Consider the following 24,590-nt stretch of genomic DNA (forward strand, 5'->3'; position numbering starts at 1 on the left):
CGATAAATAAATTAACTGCTTCAGTCTCAGGGGGGGGGGGGCTCTGGATTTGGAAAATGCTTATAATGTTATTTTTTTCCCCCGGCATGGTGAGCACGAAGTGGGGAAAGGGAGAGAAAAGAACCCACAACAAATTTCCTCGGAGAAACACGAAAATTGTAAACTACAACAGAAGTCAACAACTTTCTGAGGTAATAATGTCGCAGGCCCCCCCCTGTCCCCCCCCCGTCCACCACACAACAAGCTCCAAACAAGGCCGTGAAGCCAAACTCACCATGATTCCGTCCCTTTATTCCTCTCCGTACCGGGTCCTGGGCTTCGAGCGGCTGCTGAGAAACGGCGCGAGGCCTTCGCTGGCCAAAGTCACCTCTTCCCTCCTTCCTGCGTCCTCCTCCTCCCCCCCCCCCCGCCGCCGCCGCCTTGCTCTCCTGTCAGCTTTTCCAATAACAAACGAACCTCCCCCCCCCGCCCCCCGCCTCTTTTGGCCCCCGAGCTGCGAGCAGTTTCCTGGTGGACTCCTGTGACCCCGGCTGTCGACCTTTCCTCTGTGAAGCCTCTGCTGTGAGCAGCCTCGTGCCCCCCTCCCCTCCCCCCCCAGAGTTGCTGCCCTGCCCGCCTTGCCAGATTTAGAAAGACATATGGGCTTCTGGGTTTGAGGTTTAAAGAGGCGGGACTCTGGAGTGTTGTGTTGTCGGGACGACCCCTCCCTCTCCAGCAGTGGACGGCCCGGCCCCTCCTCCAGCTGCATGGGGGTGTGTCTGCAGACGGTGTCTCCTTCCAAGTTACAAGAGAAGAGGAATCTTCAAGTGGAGATTTCTTCAGATTCTTTATTACTTGCTTCTTACTGGAAATGTAACTTTAAACGTGACATATTTCACACGTTTCAATGCCTGCGAATGTTCCAGAACAAGTAAATGTCGTTTTTGGCATAATTGTGCGATTGGAATTTCAAAACAAAGACACATCTTACGGATGAAAATATGTATCGATGGTTTCAGGAATGATATTAGATCTATAAATAATAATTGAAATAAACCGCGATTAATATCTAGGTTTTGGGGATTTGAGACCTGGTTCATTCAAGGTCACAAGGAGGTGTGAAGTTAAGTATCCTAATACAGCAGCCCAGGGTTAATATAATTGTGTGATTTTATGATGCTCATAGGATTTTATTGTCGTTCTATTGAAAGATATTTCTTGACTCAACTTTTTGAATAGAAGTTTCACTGCTGCCGTTTTAACACACAGTTGAACACATGTTCACTCACTCTGTTTAGTTCGCCGAGATGTTTTGAGAAGCTTAAGTGCACCCAACTCTGCAAGAGCGCGCACGTGTCAGTGCACGTGCGCGGCCGCCAGCATGTGAGCCGAGGAGAGAGAGAGAGAGAGAGAAAGACACGATTTAGAGAATGCAAATGGCTCTCCTCCGCTGCGACGCGGCCCGACAGCGAGGGAGGAAGAAAGCCTCACAAAGCTTCTCCCACAAAGCTCCACTTTCTCTCCTGCGCCCCCCCCCCCCCCTCCTCTTCACCCCCCCCTCCGCACAGTCACACTGATCTCATTCTCCCTGGAAGGCTGGTTGTGTAGGTCAGGGGAATACTTCACACTTTGATGTCACATCCTGCTCTATTACTAAAAGAGGATGAAGACACCATGAAAACAGGTTCAGATGCAGGTTTCATTGGAGTTTTTTGGGAAGTTTGTGATTTCAGTTGTTTTGTTTTTCCATTTATCCCGTACACACACACACACACACACACACACACACACACACACACACACACACACACACACGACTCACGGTGGGAGTGTTGACAAAGGACAACAGCAACCATTGCCTGCAGACACCAGGAAACTGGGTGTTGTTCCCTGGGCTCGACCTGACCATGTATTAATCAATGAATAAAAGGGGAGGATCCCTAATAGGCCTCTGCTAAGGAGAGGAAGAGCACATCAAGGCCCGGTCTCACAATGAAGATGTAGTGTACGCGTATCTGTAGGTCGGATGGGGGGGGGGGGAGTAGAGGAACAAAGCTGAGCAGAGCTCATGGGGGGAAAAAGACTCTGAAATTACTCAAAAAAGTCTAAAGAGCAGAGAGTTCGAGTAAACGTACTCTTTTTATTCCATCTCACAAAGTGACACCAACCTTCGAAGCACATTGACTGTTTAAAATATGGATATATTCTAACAAATGAGTTATTTGTCCTTCATTGTGTGTTCTAATTGTATGGTTATCAGTAATGGAAGGACATTTTCTCCTGATACCACAATCAAAGAGAGAAATGTCTCTGTAACTGTTACATTACGGTCTGCTGTTATAATCCACTCACTTTTTCACCGGGGAGAACATTTTTTAATTTGCCCAATACTCAAAAGACTAAAACGAGCCGTTAACTGTGGCCCGAAGACGCTGACAGTCCTGTTTAAACTGTAAGCTGTGAAAGATAACAAATAGGTTTACGATAAATGAAACATTCTCAAGTTCAATTACACAACGCACCTTCCTTAATTCAGGTGTCTCAGCCAGTAAAAGGTGTGTGAGCAGCTTCCTCTCTTCATCCGTCAGTCACATTGAAAGCCACAGTTTCCCCCCCCCCCTCCCCACCCAAAGCGATGCGTCCTTCAGTGTAGTTCAATCAGAGTGCAGCGCCTCCGTTTAAAATGTAGCTCATCCAAATTAGTTCCTGCCGGCCTCTGAGAGCACAACGCTGTCAATATTTCATGTCCTGCCTGGTGTGTATAAATGAACGTCCATCTGAATGCAGGATCAGCCAATCACAGGGTCCCAATGCAGGCAGCTCCGGTTGAGTATTGACACGTATCATCGTGAATCAATGCGTCCGATTGGTGCCGATTCCTCCTTCTGCTTTAAATCTCTCATGTTTGGGGATGAAAAACACGTCAGCTCACGTTGCTCAAACATGCAATCGGATGCCAGAAGGATCAGATGATACCAAAACACAGAAGGAAGCAGTGAGGAAGAGGTGATCCTCGCGTTATGTGGAAATTGATTGAACGCCTCTTGTGGCTCGTCTCCTAGTTTTACGCTTACATCTTTGTGTTGTTTATTACAGAAGCATTTCCATCTGGGATGAAAATCATTACCTCTCTGGCTCCGTATATTTCATGTTTCCTAACAAAATATGATTAATAAAAATAGAGGAAACAGGGCCTGCAATAAAAACACATCCAGGGCCACCCAATGCTTTCAGTGACTTTCCACGGAACACTTCTTTCCTTTCCTAACTTCCTTCACACCTCAACTCAAGTTGGTCAAATGTCCCCAGGGGCCACAGCTCACATGGAGGAGATGAGTGAAGAGACAGTGATGGTACTATTTGTATATTATATCCTTCTTCTTTTAAACCCTTTTGTACTTACGGAAACGGTGATGTCTTAATACCTAATCATTTTACCGTCTTAACAGAACACTTATTTCACGTGGGGCGTGATGGTGACGCCTCCTTCTTGCCTCCCTCTTTGCCCAGAGGCCCATATTTTCCCATCAGAGGAAGTGAACTACCCGAAATCACAGGCGATCGATGAAACTGTCAGTCACCAGCAGCCGATGAAAAGCCAGAATACTCCAGATGTGTTCCCACGCTGAGCGTCCTTCCTACACTGGCATTTATTTCCGTACCAGTTACAGTCATTGGCTGAGCGGTGAGTTTCACTGTATCACACAAACAGCCCCACAGTGTTGCATTTTACAGGATTGCGCATGCATTTTTAATCCCTTTCAATTGCTGGCCGAGAACCCTTCGTCACAATACCAAAACCAATATAACCCACACTGACAAGAAGGGTCAAACTGGGATGAAGTAACCACTGGCATTAAAGCACACAACAGTCTTATTTGTAGTTGGGGGATTTCTAACCATTTAGTGAGTTGGGCAGCGTTTTTAAAAGCAGAGCAGAGCACCGAATGTGCATTTACCTCAAATATGGGACTGTTTCTCATTAAATTTGGATTAGTGGCGAAGCTAAAACGAGCACAGAGACATTTCCCTGCTGCAGGATCACAGCTTTACAAGTGACATCTTTCAGATATGCGATAAATAAAGAAATAATAAAGAATCTGTGGGGGGGATCATTGTTTCTTTTTGGTGCGGCTGTGCAGTCGTGAGAAAGAAGCCTTTGATACTCGTCACCTGCAGTGAAGCCAAGAAGCATCGAGTCCACACCAAGAGTTGGAACAGACGACCCGACTGACCTTCTAAGACGAGCTCTCGGCACTTACGCTACCCTCAAAGTCGGAAGGAGCCCGGGGAAGTTCTGACATTCGGGGGGGTGTCAAGAGCGCACAGTGGAGTTACAAGAGACGAGGTGCGCGAGGCCCGGCAGGTTAACGATCCCCGAGCCGCCGCCGGGCCCCGGCCATCTGCTCGCCTTGTACCGGAGGCTGTTCCCGCTCAGCGCATTTACAGAGCTTCGCAGGAGGCACGGGGTAATTTGCTTCCAAGGCGGTAGGAATCGGGTGGAGAATGCGGATTAAATGAGAGGGAGGGAGGGAGAGAGAGAGAGAAGGTACAGCGCGGCGCTTGTTTCCAAAGTAATTAAGGTGCGAGCGACAGGCGACAACGACGTGAACACGGAGAGAGTGGCATCTCCTGCGGAGCCTGCCAACATGATTGGCAGCCAGTTCTTACGGGGTCTCCTTATGCTGCACCGCAGATTACTGGCACACGAAGCGCCCCAAAAGGCAGAGGAGTTGTGATGCGTGTGCATGGGTTCGGGGGGGGGGGGGTCGTGTGACGCTGTATGTTCGCCTCCTCCCGTGTGCTGCGTCTTCTGTCACAAACAACGGATGATTAGAAGTTGTGTAATTTCACTCATTTAATCGCAAAGCCCTGCATGGTCACTGCTCCACTTTTAGTGGGACCTCACTTTCCTTTTAGGGGGGTTAGTTCATGCGGAGCTGAAAGGGTGGCGAGGGAAATGGTCCGTTTGAAATAGGGTCTCCTAATGCGGCTCTGAATGGGAATAAAAGGCTTTGTTCTTCATTGCTGGCATTTAGGGGCAGTCGCTCAAGTTCTGATCTTGATTCAAGGCTGAAGAAAATGTAAAAGCCGGGAAACAAAAACCTGCTGGCAGAACATTCCCATCTCCGAGCAGTACGCGCACCTACATTTCCACCTCACGGCACTGAGCGCATTGTGTGTTAATGGCTGCATTCATCTGTGAACAGAGTGCGTTTTCCTCGGTGCCGTGGACTCGTTTCCACAAACGGCGTTCGCTCGCTCAGATCGGGACGCCACGCCATCGCCTCATTGTCTCGTCCTCGGAGGGGATTTGGGAGTTGGGCCGAGTGCCCCCCCCCCCCCCCCCCGATGGTAAGTCACGCAGGCAGCCGTTGTGGAGGAGCTCCAGATGTTGTCTGCTGCACACTGCTTTTCTTATAGAGGTGCCATACAGTCAGTGACTGTAATATAACCACATGCTCTGTGAGGTCAGTGATACCTATTTCGTCCCTATGAGACACCACTTTCATTCTCCCCCCTAGTCATGTGTCCCATTGTTAACATACAAAATACCAATCAATCTAGCTTTGAAAAGCAAATGCTTCTTCTTCTTCTTTCCTATTCAGGCTGAAGGCAAAGGAATTATGCAGCATGGAGTACGGCTGGATGTATTTGTACAACGTGTTGAGTTGGCCCTGCAGTTAGCCGAGCCGCTCATGTGATTAATCTCCCCATTATCACACATTCCCTCCAGTTATTTTACTACCAGCATCTCGCGTGATCCTTTACAGTGCAACAGGGAAAAATGCCAGCAGCTCAAAAGCAAATCTCTGCTTGACGTGAGAATCTGGAGATCGCTGCTATTCTCGACAATGTCAGGACGTGCAAACGGAATCCGGCGTCCCCGTCCTTCAATGTGTTCCCCCCCCTCTTCCTCATTATGAAACACGCTGTTCCACAATACAGCTACGAGTGGCCAGCACATTTAACCACACACTTAAATAACAATTGAGTTGCTTTGTGTGAATGCATTTGTAAGAAACATGTTTTAGGTCATCTTGTGTGAGGAATGACTGCAGCGCCGTCCACACAGTGACGCGCACGGTTCCCTATTAAAGCCTCATACTGGATCAGGCCTTGGTTCTGGTCGATGTCCAAAGCCAAAGAATCACTGACGATGTCATCCCTGAACCCGAACTATTCTAATCTCTAAATAGCACTAAAGCTGCAGTGTTTGTAGGTGTGATACCTGATCCGACCTTCCCGTGTGTCCTGATCCGACTCTACCACGGTCGGAACTACTGGTTCGACTGGTGTCGTGGCTCACTGTTGCTCTCTGTGGGACTCCAATACCCCCTTTAATGAATTATGAACACGTAGCTATTGCCGACTAATGAATAATGAGTCTCTCAGTCGACAAGGGCAGCAAGCAGCAACACATCCAAATGGTTCTTATCTCAGCTTGACAGGAAATGAGTTCCTTTAAAAAGGACCTAATGAAGTGCTTTTTGCTCTTTCCACGCATGAAGAATGACCTACTTCACTTCCCCCGTTTCAGAGGTTCACCGAAAAAACACTCTTCCCCCGACCTGAAAACATGACGGATGTGTTTCTACGGAGGGGGGGATTACACAGAGGGTGGAGAAGGTCATTTAACCCGACAGAACGTTCTGCTCAGCGACCCTCCACTGAAGATCCCAACGACAAATTCAAACCATCTCAACTATTGCTGCTCGTTCCTCTCACAGTTGCCATGTTCCAAACTCACGTAGCGGCCCCCTGCAGAAAGTTCTCGCCTTCTCATCTCATAAGCCCGGGGGCTTATTAGCACACAGAGCAGGGTGGATGCTGCAGATGGAGAAACACAATGCCTGCAAGGCTGCTCCAACACACACACACACACACACACACACACACACACACACACACACACACACACACACACACACACACACACACACACACACACACACACACACACACACACACACACACACACACACACACACAGCGCTTTGAATCCCGTCTGCCCTCTTCTTAATTCTTCTTTGAAAAGCAAAGCCCTTTCTTGCTTCCGAATGCAAATAGAAATCCTTGTTTTACAAACGGCTTATTGGGCGGCTGCGAGAGGAAGGAGGCCGTTGCCTCTCGGTGGCTTCCTGCAGCTCAAACTTCTCACCTTGCACGAAGAAGATTCTGAGGCACAGAGGATTCATCGGGAGAGGGACTTTAAAGTATATATATAGATAATTCGAAGTGAAATGAAACTACAGATGCGCTGCCTCGACCTCCCGCTTTCCAGAGGTCACCTCCTCCTGGATTAGTACTGACCTTTGGGCTTGGGAGCAAAATGCGAGGTAATTCCGCAGTAGTACTTTTATCTCAGGCACAAGGAACATTAACGGGGAAAAAGCGCTTATCAAGTGCTTTTGGGACAAATCCCCTTTTTCCGCTTTATCTGTGCGAACGTGATGAAATGACATTCATTGAAATGCAAACGTGGGAATTTCTTTGAGGTTTGCCACCTTTACATTTAGACCTCTTTCATACATTATCAGCATGCACTTCACTTCAGGTGTCCACATAGGATTAAAAGCTACTACAGTATACAGTAGATTAAAAACCTGGCCTCTGAGATCAGATTACTTTTATCAAACACAGACGCGTGTGGCCACAAGCAGGAAACTACATGTCCAGAATAATTGCTTAAACGATGAGTATTTCATGCGTCCAATTGCATTGAAATCGAGTCAACGAAGCCAACGAAGCCGTGTGTGTGTGTGTGTGCGCCTCGCAGATGGATGGAGGTGTAATCGATGGCAGCTGAGGGCTAACTTCATGTGAGAGGGCCTCTAATACGCAAAAAGAGAAATGAGTAGAAGGTCTGTTTTTTTTTTTATCAGGAGTGCACATCCAGTCCCAGTTAGAAAACTACTAAATAACTCTTTTTGGTTGTATCCAAACAGCTTTTGTGGACTCGAGAGAAGAATCCAGCTGTATCTCCCTCAAACAGATCATTGTTTTCTAAAACAAAATAAAAGCTTTGGTGTCATGGCTTGAATCTCCTAGCAACCCTGGAATGTAAGAAATCGGACGTTCACTATGACAACCAAAAGATGACCTGTTCACTTCATTTCACTGGTGGAAAAGGGCTGGCAACACATATGTTGATTGGAGTGAATGTATACATACATACAGCAAGAAACTATGCATGAAGTGCTCTAAATTCTGACAAAAGAAAACATATAGTATCTGCTACGAGTATCTGTAAAGATTTGATTTTGAGGGTATCAAACTTAGTTTGTCCTTAATTGTTTTGCAACTGGCAACGGTGATGCAATCCATTTCCTTATTACGCCTGCTAAATGATTAGTGACGATGAGGAAACCAAGCCGTGAGCTCTAAAAAGGTTTTTTCCGGGCAGGTCCAACTGGCAAGAAGCCCCCCCGGGGTTGGGCCGAGAAGCGTTGCTGGACAGACCCGCTGTCACGCGGCCCGGGCCCTGGATCAGCGCAGAGGATGAGGGAGGGATGCGATCCAAGCAAAACAACCCCCCCGACGGCCTCTGACTCCAAAGCCACGTGTCATCACCATCATGCAATAATGATGTTTCCACTGTGATGGAACTCCTCGGCTGTGGTTTAAAGCAGACGTGTGAGATTACACTCTGCACTTCTCCCCCAGCAGAGCAGAGACATTGGCTATTATTTAGCATTTTAAACGGCAGTACAAATAATGTAAAGGGGGGGGGTTGATCGATGAGGGGAATTGGGATCTGATAAGCGAGCCGATGCCTTTCAGCGGAAAATTATCGGGGGGCGGAACCGTAACCGAAGATGAAACGGGTCTTTTTTGGACAAACCGGGCGAGTCACTTCACGACTTCAACTTAGCGACTGTTTGCTGCAGAGGGGGGGGGGGGGGGGGTGCAGTGAAGAACAACTGCGTTAGAGCCGAGAGGGGCGGGAGACGTGTGAGAAGCAGCTGTAAGCCTTTTACCTGTGGACGGACTGTGGAATTATGAATTGATCAACCTAAGTCACACCCAGAAGCCAGAACATGAAGGCAACAGTGGAACTAAGCATGGATTTGCACTGCTGGAGCCACAGCTGGCCCCTCGGAACTTTGCAAATTGTTCCCCAAAACTAAAATCGAATCCTGACCTTGATGATCATGAATGGTTTTATACATCATTGAATCCACTGCTTTCATTTTGTCAAGGTTGGTCCGACTTTGTGCATTCCCACAGACACACGGGACTGAAGTGGGTTGTTTTCCCCTTTTTTTATGATGATTATTATTAAAGTCAATTTTGCTGACTCGGAATCACAGAAAGGTTTACCATCTAAAGTGTGCTGATGGTCTTCTGGTTAACAGCACCGTCCTGTGACGTGGTTTGTCCGGCTGAGTTTCCTCCATGCAAAGCGAACCGTCCGTACAGCAGGCAGCAGGGGGGGGGGGGGGGGGGGGGGGGAGCGCGGCGTGCTCAGATAAGTCATGATCCATCTTATTTCTCTCACTGCAGCTTAAGCGCCGATCTCCAGAGGCACAATTAACAACCACATGAATACGTAGCCGAGGACCTTGATTTGTTCAATGATTCAACTGCAGATTTCCCTCCCCCCCCTCCCCCCCCCCCCCCTTCAGAGCGCTGCTGCCCACGGCGAGTCTGCAGGACGTTGTTACTGCTGAACCGGGGAACACAACCCCTGTGTTTGTGTGCCAGTAGGAGCGTTGCATGAATTGGATGAATTCATCAGTGATCACCGGGGGACTGAACCCGTTGCCTTTATTGTTGTTGTTGTTTACTCAATGTAAACGTAAAAATAAAAAAAAGAACAAATTATCAGCGATGGATGTCTCAGTCCGATGTTAAAGATCGATACTGGCCTTTATGGATCTGTTGGACCTGATCCGACCTCTGCTTTAACACCTGAAGGGTGTTTGCGTGTTTTCTGGCTGACAACCCTCGACTCTCATCAAATCTGAAAGAAACCTGACAAAGGATGTGCAGTAACCATGTCGCCCCCGAACAAGAGCATTCTCCCGTCGCCATGGTAATTAAGCGCTAACTGATGTCTGATAGACAGCCTGGCCTCATCTCATCAGGTGCCTTTTAAAAGCTTAAGAGACACACGGCTCCCTTCAGAACTTCACTTTTGTTGTCACTGTCGATATCAAAGCTTTCTTTTTGTTTGTTTCTTTTATTTAAAGCCACCCACAATCCGTGACCTACCATGTGGCATATGTCTTTATTTTTTAGTTTTACCTTGGATGAAATAAACACGTTCTTGAAGTTTTACCTTTAAAGATCCAAGCCAGCTGTTCAGTTCATATCTTCTTGCATATTCATCTTGTCATTATTTTCAAAATGAATTAAGGACAAGTATGATTTTACACTGGTCGTAGAATTATTTTTAACTACAATATGGCCTGAGCTGAAAGATGTGAACGTTCATGATGACAGGAGCTGGTTTGATGAAGGCTTCTGGTTGTATGTTAACAATTCGGCTCGACAATGGTCATTTCTTTCTGCTTTACATTTCAGATGTGTACTTAAGAGGAACGATAACGCAAAGGTTCCCACACAGTTACGGCAGCAACATCAAACACCTCATCAGCTGCAGCAGAAGAGGAATAAAAACTCAGTACTACACGTTTCGTTATGCGGCTCAATAGTTGAGTCTTTATCCAGACAACTTTAAGCCCCTTTTATAACCGGATAATTGTTTTTAGAAAATGAAGCAGACGTTTAATGTCCTCTGCTTTCAGTCACAGTCCTTCAGACCTCGCGCTAAAGGGATCCTTTAGTTCTTGTTGTTTAGCCAGCACTGCCCCGGGCCAAGCTTATTCAGACTTTTTGGGCAACTCCTGACTCAAAAAAAATCCTTTGAGGCCTCCACTCTTTCTTCAGCCTCGAGGGATCAAGACATGTTAGAAAAAAAGAGGGAGGGGGGGGGGGGGGGGGGTTGGCACATTGCAGCAAAACAGAGTGTTTTCTTCCTGACTGAGCAAATGGAAGATCACACTCCGATAAATCCAATTCAAGCACATCCCAGCGTCCTGGTTCCACCTGCTCGCGCTCAAGGAAACCTGGAATGCACAGACCGAGCCTTGCAACGCTGCAGCACGCCGTTATTCAAGTACATACGTGACGAATAAAACACGTATGCTTACCGAATGCAAACATCCCAACAGGGACATGACTGACATGATGAAGCATGACTTACCAGGACATTGATTCTGATAGTTGTTTGAGGGATCACTATGTTGTCTTCGTTGGATTGTCATAGTTGTGTGCCGTGTGAACTACTTCTCACTGTTAACTATTGCTTTGAAGAGTGCAATGTTTTTACAACTGACAAAGTTCAGAGAGGCATCACATGAACATTTGTTGCTGAAAGGTGCTCGATGGTGCAGAAAGAGAAGAAACGCTTGAGGAAATTGCCCTGATCTTCATCTATTGGGCCATAGACCCTCCGGTCATTTGTCCTACTGGTGCTTTACAGAACTAGTGGGACGCTACAGTTGAAATGAGGGTTATTAAAGTGTAATCTAGTTATCTGCTGATTTACGGACATTTTTCCCCATGCGAGTCTACGGGCAACCTTGATGATGGTGGAGAAAACAGAGCTGCGAAACCACTCACGCAACCCAATCAATTATTTCTTCATTTGTCTTTTTAAGATTCGAGCTGGTTCATTACTTTCTTCTTTGTCGACTCAAAGCACCCTCGTGCCTTTAATTATTCACCATCCCGTCCTCTCTTCTCTTCGTGATTCACTAAGCTCTCCCTCGCAGGTGTCTTTTCCCTCCCTCTCGGCTTCTTTTCCACCTATCCAACATCAATAGTGCCCACTTGACTCCTTCCCACTGGCTGCTCTTTTCTTCAACTGTCCGATCACACTCTCCCTCCCTCCCTCCCTCCCTCCTGATCTCCTCTCTCGTTGTCACCCCTGTCCGTCGACTGATTGTCTTCCTCTCTCTGTCCTTCACCCCCCTTCCCAGTTTCTTTTGCCTCCTTCCCCTTCTTATTTCCTCCCGTCTCCTCAGTCATCCCCCCCCCCCCGCGCGCCTTTTGCTTTTTCCAGGAGTCAGACTCACGACTCGCAGGCAGAGCATGGGCCACAGTGCTGTGAATTCCCACCGCTGTATTCCCTCATCTTGTTTAGGAACCAAGCGATGTGGGAAAGGTTGAATCGCTACCTAATCTCCCCCCCCCCCACACCCGGCCCCCCACCTCCCCCCTTTCTCTCAGCCGTCCCCCGTCGCCACTCTGCAAACTGCCTGCGGTGTCATGGCGCTCATGTCTGGAGGTCACCGTACGCCGCCGAGCGACCGAGCGAGGTTTTTTGTAGCAATTAAATACCGTCAGCGTGGCGGCCCGTGTGGGCGTATTATCATAGAGCCTCACGGGGGGTATTTCCTGTCACCATTATTCCGTGGGAAGTGACAAGGAACATTTTAAATGCCGTCGGGTTCCTCCTCCGCTCATGTATGTATATTCTGGACAGGGAGGAGCACAGAGGGTTCGTCGGTTATTTTTAACAACGTTGTTGCTTTACAGATTCCGTACAGACAGAAAATAAAGGTGTGTTTTTATTGGCATTTTGAGTCTCCATAAACTTCAGGCCGTTTTACGGCATGTTTTTGCGATGCCTGGTAAACAAAAGGCACCTTCGAAAAGGTTAGACTGTTTACAGATTAATAAACACTTGTTGTGTTCACTTGCAGGGAAGGATAAGGGATAAACAAAACACCTTCAAGTTATAATCCTTGGGATTTTCATTTCATTAAATCTTTAGTGAGCAGATTGTTATCCAACAACAAGTCAGAAACAGTAAGTATTTAAATCCAGGTAAAAAACTTTGAAAATGCTTGTTATTTAAAGTTTCACCTTGCACACAAGATTATTGGAAACAAACATGCATGTGATCCACATGTTGGAGGATTTAGCTAAGATTTAAATTAGAATGCTAAAAAGTGTGAGGGTCTAAAAAACTCCTTTATTTTTCCTTCAGGAAGAAAATAGGTTTGGGTTTTGATATTAATATGTATTTTAGGTGATTACATTTTCTTTCATATGAAATTGAAAATTTGACATAGGACTTAAAAATCACATTTTCAGCACCAGGGACAGCGACACTCACGCTGTCAGCTTTTTGATTTGTGAGACGTAATTATACTAATCTAAAGTTTCACCCCAAAAGATATTTTGTTGTGTTTGTTGTGTCTCCACAACAGAGGCCCGGACTGGAAGGTCCTTAACTTCTGCATCGAATCCCACAATAATCCCTTTCTCCTGGGGATATCATTATTGAATGCATCCCTTGAGAATATGCCAGATGTGGAGTCACAGATGTCTTGCCATATCCTGGTAACAAGTCTGATGAAGCCTATTCCGTGTAAAATGTTTTTTTTGCGGCACAATTTTCCTCAGGAGGCAACAGTTCTTTTCAATGTGTCTACTTCCATTCTACCGAATCAAAATGTGACTAAAAACTGCCGTTTCCACTGTCGTGGAACTGTATCAAAATCATTTTTACACTATTATAATATTACATTTAAATTTTTAACACAAGGCATCAGAGGTGCTTTTAATTTAATGAGGTCTACGCAAAAAAAGTGCTCATCCCTGCAAATTGATCTTGTCCCAGTTGAACCGGAATAAAGCATTTTGTTGCCTGATTTAAATGATTTAACACTTAGTTGGTCACAGGAGTGTTCCTTCCTACTTTCTTTAGCTTCCGTCACTGCCCTCCTGTCCTCTCTCTTCTACCCTTCCCGTGTCGCTGGCACTGCTTTTGGAATAGCCCTTTGCTCCGGGGAGGGGGGGGGCATTTGGAGGAGAGCCAGGACGCCATGTGCCTCTCTCCACTTAACCTGCTACGCCTTCTGCTGCCCCTCCACTCATTTTAACCCCCCTTTTTCTTTCACAGCCACCATTCATGCAGTCGTGTCCTTTTTCTGCCTAATTGTGTAGCCAAGAGTCTACGAAATTAAAGGTGGGCATAGATTTTGAAACACATGTTTTTCACTTTCTTCTAAAAAATTTGAGGAAATATTAAGCAGTTTCTTGCTAGAAACTCACATGCATTAACCAGAGTGGGACCACTTGAATTACACTCAAGACATTTTTCAAAAGCTTGTGTTATTTCCTGCTTTGGCGCCGAATATAGATCTGTAAATAATGTAATAGATTTATAGGGGGTGAGGACTTGTTTTCATGTGTTGTGGTAAAACACTACCAGCGTGGATCAGGGCTGCTGTGGGATCTAAAAGCACAAAAGTACAAACGGGAGAACGGTTGCCTGAAACTGAAACTTCCATCTCTACGTTTCCAATGTGGGACAAACACTGACTTTGAGCGCCAGCCTTCACTCGCCTGAGGCGGTTTGTTTCCTTTATTTTTTTACTACTGTTGAGGGAAACAACGTTTGTTACTATGCACGAAAGCTTTTTCTTCTCACGGAGGTGTGTCTTGGATACAACCGGGGGATTTATTTCAACCAAACTGGAGTCGTTGCTTGGTCCTAAAACAAAGATTAGTCAGGTTACTTTGAATTAGTTTTCTTCCAACATCATTTTTTACCGAGAAGTCTCAGCCTCCCCGCTATTGGCCGAGGCGGCGTCTGACCTGCGATGCAGTGGGCTCCTGGGATCTTTATCGGCCTGTGTAGCCATGAATGATGTTTGAACAAAGAAGTGACCTCTGCACCCTGCGCTCACAGTCCGCTCCAAACGGAATGGAATCCTGGGAGGAAATGGGCGCCGGGCTGACCCCGAGCTTCACCCGTGTCTTTGCACTCGGACTGTAAATAACCAGCCTGCCGCTCTCTCCGGGTTTTCACAGCTGGAGTGAAAATAAGCAACCGGACCAACGCGCCGATACGTTGCCGCTGATGCAGAGTCGCTCGACACTACCGCTGAAATGCTGGCTAACAAACGGGTTTCTGCAAAGGAAGCTAAACCAAATGTGTCGAGTCACCAAATGTAGATTCATGACAGCATCTCATGTTTATTTTAATTGATTTCATGGGGCAGTTTTTGCTTTCCTTGCCTTATGAAACACCTGCGAAATTGGTTTAAACGCTCGCCTGGCATGGCGACAGTATGTGGTAGAATGTGGCAGACTGCTCTCTGTGCTCGGAGGGTGGGGGTGGGGGGGTGTTTGAATTGGTTTGCACCAAACCGGAGCACCAATAATTAAGATTAATCTTAATCCCAGTTTAGCTAATCTGGAGTTTAAACAAGTAGATCCGGATTATGTTTTCTTAATGGAAACTCCACAAAAAAGTTTTAACCGAAACTAACTTGAGTTTGATAGAAACGGAGCAGAATCAATGAATAATTCTGGGGGGCTGTCGAGGCTCTAATCACTCCTCCTTTGAGGAAACCTTGTTGGCCGAGTAATTGGAGAAATAAGACCAAATAATAGAAGATACAAACGTAGGGTTTCACAGTAAGGAAAAGAGTAATCCGCAGCGTGCCTGCAGCACCTCCGTCTTCAGTAGAAATCAGATGCTCAAATTGCACCAGATGGATTATGTTGCTCAATCAATCTCTAAAAATGGCAGCACTCGTAAAGGTCAGACCTCCTCAGGTGTAAGTTACATGTTGAAACCAGCTGATAACAGTAATAATAATGCATTTCGCAGTTTGGTGCATTGCGATTCAACGTTAAACCACGATATAACCGAGTTTTAACCAGTGTTAATGCAACGTCGCACGTCGCGTTGCCAACCAATCCAATAACAAGTATTGTGTCTGCATCTACGGTCTGACATGTCTTATTCCACTGAGCCGCCGAGATGCATTGTTGTCCTAAAAGGATTAAAAACACGAGTGACTCACAACGGTGCCGTTCCTTCATTCCCACAATCACACAGACGCTGTGAATTATTTTCACCCAATGCCACATACCAGTTCCGCCTTCCAGAAATACTCACTCGTGCATTAAAATATGAAAAGTATCGTCTAAAATAGCCTGGTGCAGTTTGAACACTACTACAGCCAGCTGAGATCTCCTTCTCCCTTCCTTACGAATACCAAACCTGTTATTAAAATCAAAATCAACAACGGCGATGAAAAAGATGAAAACTCAAACACGTCCCATCCTTTAGGAGTTTAGGTCCCCAGCCGCATGTCTACTTGTCACGACTCCGTTCCACCACCGGAGGAGCACTGAGGACTCAAGGGCTCGTGCAAGGATGGCAACAAACGCGCACATCACACTCCATGCATGCACGGCTTTTAGACGGAAACACACACTCACCTCAGTGTACGAGTGTGCTGATTGGGAGGTTCTGACCGGGTCCGGGGCGGGGGGGGGGAGGGGAGGGGAGGGGGGGGGGGGGTTCTCTGGGGTGGGCTGCCTCTAAGCTGATCAGCGCTCGCCAGGCCAAGTTCCTCCAGGTAGGGAGCGCTGATGTGGGCCACAGTCCTGGCTTCGGCTGCGGAGAGGGGAGGCAGAACCGGGGAGTAACCCAAGGGACCGCAATTCTTAAAGAAACCGTCTGAAATTAAACTTTGTGGCGAGGTCGTTCGGACTTCAGTGTTTCCCCTCCCATTATAACAGGGGCGGTCCCTGTGATTATCCATCCATTTCCTGGCCTCAGCCTTGACCTCTAAATGTTGAGTCTGGATGATGCTCTATAGTATTTAAATAGTTAATAATCCAAAGATATGGCAAGTTGGCTTAATGGTTTTAGGAAGTCTAGAAGTTTTTTGGTGGCGGATAATAAATAAAATGCCTCGGAAATTCCGTTAATGGTGAATGTGTTTCCTGTTTTACTTCCACTTCACCACTTCACCCCGTCTCCTGTGTTTTCCGCCCCGACCCAGAACAGTTACCTCCAACAAAGAGACTTTCAGGACATTACAAATAGTTGTAGTAATGTAGTCTCATTACACAATCAATGAGCCCCGATAATAATAATTCAATAGTTCTGTAGGAAACTTCCCCAAGAACATTCAAAATTAAACCAATTTCTCCTTCTCAAGATAAATACTGCCACAGACCAGTGTGTAATGAGAACAAAAAGAGTTGGTGGAGGAGGCTGGAAGCCAAAACAAGAACAGAACTATTAATATATAGACTGTCGCAGGTTTATCATGTTACTGATTCATAAGCACAGCACAAACTTGTGACGCATTTACAACCACTTTGAGACGTACCGACGGCACTTCAGTGATACTGAGGAAGGATGAAGGTTCAGTGAAGCTGAGAGTTGCCTTTTTCCAATCAGCAAACCCAGAGTCCGTGTTCAGGGCTGTTGTTGACACCAGCGACGCCCCACGGACCGAGTGTTTAATGATTTCCTTCTAGGTTGGGGAATAAAAACACTGCTAGAGGCAGCAAATGGAGCTCTTAAAATGTGGCCCAATCAGCAGCTTTGGCTTAAAGGCGACTCGTGAAATCGCTTTGACTCATCGAGGGCGAAGAGCGGAGAATGTCAGCAGCGGTCCGAGAGTGTGTGTGTGTGTGTGTGTGTGTGTATTTGCATACGTGATGTACATGTAGGTTGGCGGACCCAATTGTTTTCCCATCCCACCACCGGCTCCCACAAGCATCACCGCAAACGCAACCTGACCCCATGCTCCGTCTCCACGTGTGAAAAGGCCTTCTTACAGTGATGAAAGTTAACAGGATCTAGAGATTCACAGTTTCAGGGCCGTGGACCAAGCTTCACTACCACGAGTTTACTTTTCAACCGGGAACATTTCACATTCATTGGGCCTTTGTGACCCAATTATCGCATCGGTGGAGCAAACTATGGACTAGTTAAAGCAACATGCAAGCAGGTTTGAAACTTCCTTTGAATTCCCAGAGGGGGCGACCTACTTTCTTTGTTCACTCTCTCTTTTGGGTCAAGAAAAGGACACATGACCACTGCAACCGTAAGTGATTGTTGAACAAGCCCATATTCCAAAGTGTGAGTGCGTACCTGAGATACACAATGAACCTAATTTGGGGGGCAGGATCTAGTGTGTGTCTAGGCAGGGAACTACATGAGCACATATCACTACGCCGTATCACAGGATGGAACGTCAAAATAGGAATCGCACTTGATCGTTTTCCAGTGTGTCATCAGAGACGATGCCACCCGCCATCTAAAACCCAAATGGGGACCTTTTAGCAAGCTGCGCTGGATATCCAGAGCAATCTGACAAAAACGAACAACAGTTCCTACATGGCTGGTTTGAATACTCAGTGTGTGATTCCCAGCTCGTGCTGGCAATGCAAAACAAAGCAAAGTATCTTCTTTGTGGGGACCCTCCACTGATCCATTTAGAGGGAGAAACAATTAGCAAAAATGTTAATTCAACCTTGGTGACAGGCATGCACCCGATAACTGCAGCGTGAGTAAAGCAACACTTTGAATCCCTCCCAGAGAGAGACTGATGGCAGAAAAGTTTCCTCACTCAAAGTAATTAAATACAGATCCCGACGATGGCGGCATCGTGGCTTTAAAGCGGCAACTTTCTCATGGTCATCGGAGCGATTGCAGCAGCTGCCCCAACTGCACCCACAGGGCACATTGTGCGAAAGGTGCACGAGAGGAACTCTTGTGATGCAGCCGCGTGAGCCGACCAAGTCCTCTCTAATTGTATTACATTTTCTCACGGCCGTCCTGCTGACTTTGTCTGTGCTTTTACCCTTTGACCCGTCACGCAGCACCGCGGTGGCACACGTGTTGTATCCCAAAGGCCTGAGTCACCCCCCCCCCCCCCGAGCCTTCCTTTGAATTGTTTCCAAGAAAGTAAACGAATGAATCCAGTGAGAGCAGAAAGAGACGAGATATAAATGAGCCGGAGATGTCTGGAATGAATTTATGAATGCGTTTCTTGGAAATCTTTATTGGATTTTTGAGTAATCTAATACATGCATATCAGTTTAGGAGAGAAACTATGAACCCCTCGGGTTGATATAATGTGCTGAAAATACAGATCCCACAAAAATATCCATCCTTAGGATGCTTTTTATTCTATTCTCACCACAAAAGGTTGAAATGCTGGGGAAAGAAAACGCTGATGCAATTTTGAACTCGCAAAGCAGGAAACGAGTCATTACACATAAAGAGTGAACCTTTATTCAGACATTCTTACACACTGCTGAATATTCAACCTGTTCAGTGTGCAGATCCCTTGGTAATGAACAACATTTATGCTGCAATGTGGCAAACGTCATACAACCATCGTCGCCGCGGCAACACGGATAAATTAGAACAATTCCACCAGATAACAGCAATGACAAACTTACTTTTTCTCCTCCGGTGTCCAGACAAAGTTTGTCCACAACCGTACATTAAAAATGGAGCCAAAATGACATGTGAGAATAACCAACGTCTTTGACTTATTTTAATGAAGAAGCGGCAAACCCAACGCAGCGGGAGTCTCTGCATCTTGCAGCTAAGGGTGGGATTTTAACAGAGACGACGGTTTAACCGAAGAAAAAAAAAAAGGGGGGGGGAAAAGACAGAAGCCTGACTCTTTGGGGATAACGAAGGCTTCAATTTCCCCGTCAGCCTGCAGAAGCAGCGGCTGACGGCGCACGGGGCTCAGAGGAAAATCTGAACGGGGCAAACATCCCGCCAGCACGGGTGAGAAATGAGCCGCTGCAAAGCAATCACGCTGCACGGAGACAACGCGCTCCGAGCATCCCGAGGGGACATCGTGTCCACGGCGCACACATGAAAGGACACACCTGGCACGAGGGATGGGGGGGGGACGCCTATTTGTCCTCGTAGATTGAGGCTTCTTTTCTCTCTGGCAGAAGAATCCAAAAACTTGATTGACGGCGTTGCTTCGGTTCTCCCGAAACTCGCCCTCAGCATCGAAAGATACTCAGCTTTCATTTTCATGTTGACTGAATTTAGTGATTACTAAAAGAGGGATAAAAGGGCAGCATTAAACTAATGAATACCAGGCGAAATACAATATGCTTGGTTACACAACAAGAATGTTGTTGGCAGCCAAAAGATCGACTTCATTTTAAAGCAAGACAAGGAGAGGAAGGTACAGTAGAGAAAGGGATGAGAGGGAAGGGGCCAGGGTTGAAAGGGAAGGAGAGAAGGAAATGAAAATGCTAAGCGGCCATTAATATCTCTTTTCTTCTCTTCCCCATCCAACCATCTCTCTCCAGCTAAGAATGATTAGAAGTGCTGTTAATGGCCATCAGCTCATCCTGTGCAGGAAGTTTCCCGTCTGCAGCGCCTACCTCTGCTTCATTAGCCGCTATTTGCTATCTGCACCACACACAATGGGAACTCGCTTCCTCTTTCGCCTGTTTGTATCACCGCATTGTGTGAAATTATGTCTGCAAATAAAGTCTCCCCAGTGCGACACTAAAGGACGGAAAAATGACTGATTCCTACAAACACGTCTTCTGGAGTGTGTGTCGCCACGGGGACACGCGCTGCATGTGTGTGTGTGTGTGTGTGTGTGTGTGTGTGAAGCTTGCAGATCCGGCACGGCGCGGCTCCTCTGTGTGAACAATAAACCTTCCAGGGTCCTTCAGCTCTCACAGCTCTGATGACTTATTAGCAGCTGTATCAAAGACGAACACTGCGACATGGCTCCGCTGAGAGGAGGCTCGAGTGGGTTTATGACCACGCGGTGTGTGCGAGTTGAGCCTTCCCGCTCGCATGCATCTTGAATTAAAAACCAATACTGACAAACTCTCAGTTCGGTTGTGACATTTCATTTCTCCGTGACTCCATCTAAATATCAGGCTCGGTTTTGAACCGGTTGTCCTTAAAGTCATTCCTGGAATCAAGCGGGGTTCAACCCTCGGCCTTTAGTAACATGAAGAGTCCTAACGTGTCCTGACAGATGACAAACAGAGGACACTGGTCAAGGGTCTCGTTTCATTAGACTACCACAAAGCTTTAGTTGTTTTTTTAGTAGCACTCATGGTGAATTTAGTCATCAGTTTCTACTGATAAGAGAAATCACATTACCAATGATCACTGCATTGTCATCTGATTCAAAGGAGAATTAAATAATACAATTATAATGTTTTCAATGCACTGCATGATCCATCCACTAGCATTGATTGTGTGCATTTAAAGTAAAGCTCCAAATATCCCCATCATAAAGTTTTATTGTGTGTTTCAGTAAACCCGGAGCATCTGTATGTTGAATGTCTTGAGGTAAAAACATTTTGGGGCTGAGCAACTTTAATACTACAACATGGACTATTTCCTTGTTTTTTCTTTATCTAAAGAGTAAAAACACCCAAATCCCTTCAGCTTCCCATTTGAGGCTTCATATTTATTCATTACACAGTCTTGGAAAGAAATAACAATGTTGTGGCAATCCGTCATTCAATTATTAAAACAAGTTGAGGTCAAAGTTGACAGAGTTGTCCTGAGGGTGGAAGAAGGTAACATGGGCAGAATAAAGCATTAGGCTGATATGGCAATCAGAATAATAGTTTCCAATATTAAAAAACACCAAGAGATGCACTGACGCACAACTGGAGGAGATGGCGAGATTAACTACTAAATAACCTGCCGTAGATGTGACTGCTGATGGAAGGCTGGTGATCAATACTAGAAAAGATCATCCCTTAAAAGTAGATGTGAAGCTGAGTGAGCAGCCTCCTTCTCTCAGCACCCATTGGCTTCGCTCGTGGGAATATTCCTCCGACATCAGCGACTCAGAAAATAAAACCCTGCGCTTTGTCAGGTGGGTGATTTTTATCACATGTAGATATGTTGTATGAGAGGAAAATTGTTAAATAGCAGCCAAAGGAAAGCTCTTGGTCACAAAAACCGAAAACGCAATTCAAATATAACGAATTCAGAAGAGGAAGGATATGAATACATGTCTTATCTAGCTATTTGTTTATATGTTCATTATTTTGCAGATATGGACCAATCACCGGTTACCAATTCATCAAGCTAATGAGCGATGGCCCGTATGTTGCAGTGTGTCGTCTCGCTGCTGCAGCCGGGGAGGTTAAATCGAGCAGAGAGGCGGGTAATTCGTCATTGTTGCTTGTCAGTTTAACCCCTATCCGCGGTGGCATTGATCCTCACAGGGGGAAAAAAAGAAAAAAAAGTGAACAGCAAAGGTTAAACACAAGGATTTGACTAGAGATTAACCTTGATGCCGCTCAAGCTCTCGCACACAAACATGGACTCCCAGGACCACGAGTCAGCGGCGGCTGGCGGGTTGATGCTGCTAATCTGCCCTGAATAGACGGTGACAGGCAGAGCGAGAGGAGGGAAGGACTGTCGAAAAATGAGATGTGACGGGAGACATGACGAAATGAAGGACTCGAGGGCCGGAGAGATAATGAGTGGAGGCTGAGGGACGACGTGGCGAGCGGCGCCTGCAAAGACACACGAGAGCGCTGGAATAAGAAAAGGAAAAAGAAATGAAGAACCTTCTCTGTTTATCCCGCTGAGGAGATTACCACAAAAAAAAAAAAAAAAAAAAAAAAAGCAGCAGCAGCGGGTCTCTTCCATCTTGGCTCACACACTATTTAACAGTCCTAGTTCTTCTTCCAGCAGTGACCTTTAAGACGTACCGTTGTTCTCTTCTGATCTCCGGTGACCTACTCATATCAGACTCTGGATTCTGGTCACTATACCGGAAGAGCAATATTCTGAAGATCTGAGGTCCAGCAGTGATGCAAAGTGATGGTTATCTGGTGAGAATGAACCATAAACGTGGTGGCCACTGAAGATAATACCATGTTTGGTCCTTTAAAGTGTTAAATATAATCATTATTAGAGATGCTTTATTATAACCTGGTCACACGCTTCTCACAAAACATGTCTTACTTCTGTCTTTGTCCTCCCATTTCTATAAAGCCATACCAATGACACCAATGACATAATGAATCATAACATTATCTCTTAACTCTGCAAAGAGTCACTCTGATGAATCCAACGGCATTTGCAGTTATCAATGATACGTGACAAGAATATAGCAGAATTAACTTTCAATAACAGCAATGTCAGTTGCAAGTGAAGATCATGAGCTGGCTTTGAATGAAGCTGTAAGTATTTCCAGAGCCAAGTGGTTTATTTTCTTTGTGAAACAAAAACCCTAAACAGGTTGAACGGATGAGCACTAGGAATCATCTAAGGTTGAGGAGTGAAAAGGTCCGACAGAAAGACACCGAAGGCAGTATTAGCCTTGAATTTTCTTTTTTTTAATAACTCTCTGTATTCAGTGATGGAGAAATACAGTGTGCAGCTGGTACCCTGGGGCTCGCTCTCTTTTTAGTATCACTGAAGCCAAAATGAGGCCTGTCGCTCTGCGTTCACAAGTTTGCCTTCCTTTGAATGTGAGTTATTGGGAATGCCATCATTTATCTGCCCTAGGAAAAAAAAATAGAGGCTAAATAAATGTGATATGAATGCCTCTGGAGCTCCGGCTGCAGCCAGTGTATAAGGGTATTAGGGTTTTATCTGGGTTTAAAATACATCCATGGGGGAACAACCCATGGTCGCTGAGGGGATGGAAGGGAGGGGGGGGGTGAGGAGGAGGAGAGGGAGGGGGGGGATTGCAAAGACAGAAACTCCAGGGCAGATAAATGTTTGAAATGCCAACAGAATGATATTTGTTGGTATTTACCCACAGAGGGCTCCAGATGTTTCAAGCGTGACGGGGTATAATTATTCTGACTAGTGGGGCAGAGGGGGGGGGTGGGGGTGGGCTTTGTGGGGGGGGTGCACGGACCCCCGTTCCAGAGAAACTCAAATCAGCAGCCACCCAAAGGCCAGCGTCACTGCCACTGAAAGCCGCCGCCCCGTCTCTGTGGCTCTGGCGCAGGAAGACGTCCTACCCGCCCCGCGTTGCTCCCGCCTCGAAGTCTCCGAGCCGAGGCTTCATCAATCAGGGGGGGGGGGGGGGAGAGGGGAAGGGGGGGGGGTTACAACGTGCGCGTGGAACGCACACCCTCGGGTCCAACGGACGGGTTAATCAAATCTGCAGCTCTCTTATTTCATGGATCAGTAGGTGTGGGAGTGAGACGTTTTAGGAAGAAAAAAAGTATCTGCATAATCTCAGAGGAGGAAGGAGAGCTGGTACAAGAACTGAACTCAACGTTAGAGAAAACGTGTGGTGGAGTCACCAACATGGGCGATAGTGACCAGAAGCAGACCAGAAGAGTCAGCAGTGGAAGGCAGGAGGAAGAAGAGGAGAGAGGAAGCACGGAGACCGTAACCCTGCTGGAAGGGCTTCTGGGTAAAAAAAAAGGCAACATCAATAATCGCTCTCTCTTTTTTCCCCCTCCTTCTCTTTTTCATCCTCGTCTCCATCCTTCATCCTGGGGATGTTTTTCAGACCCCAAGCTCAAAGGATTTTATCATTCCTCTCCCCGAGGGACTTATTCCAGTTTAAAATCATTGATACTGATTACCCCGGGCCCTGTCATATTGATTTTTGAGATTTATTGTTGGCCGACTCCCTAGCAGAGGTCCCCGGCCCCTGTGTCCCCGAGCTGGCAGTCATTTGTTAAACACTCTCCCCTCCTGACAAGGAACACGCCCAACCACGAGCAACCAAACACACACACACACACACACACACTCTGTTCTATGCATTTTCCTCCCGGTCTTTGCAAATAACAACAAATATTGGTGTAAATTGGATGTAATTGCTGTTATG

The 24,590-nt window shown here is 46.4% G+C and overlaps 1 protein-coding gene across 3 annotated transcripts in view; it reads right to left on the bottom strand.

Annotated features, from left to right (window-relative positions):
* sgcd (sarcoglycan, delta (dystrophin-associated glycoprotein)) overlaps positions 1–24,590 on the bottom strand; it is a 133,030-nt gene that overhangs the window by 60,684 nt on the left and 47,756 nt on the right. The window contains exon 1 of one of the 3 annotated variants that reach the window (XM_037466918.2): positions 275–427. The exons of the other annotated variants lie outside the window; for them this stretch is intronic. Within the exon in view, the coding sequence (XP_037322815.1) occupies positions 275–277 (3 nt within the window). The 5' untranslated portion in view covers positions 278–427. Of the gene's footprint in view, positions 1–274; positions 428–24,590 lie in introns of those variants that run through there. 3 annotated transcript variants of the gene reach the window in all.

The sequence above is a fragment of the Pungitius pungitius genome, chromosome 16 (assembly GCF_949316345.1).
Source record: "Pungitius pungitius chromosome 16, fPunPun2.1, whole genome shotgun sequence".
NCBI lineage: Eukaryota > Metazoa > Chordata > Actinopteri > Perciformes > Gasterosteidae > Pungitius > Pungitius pungitius.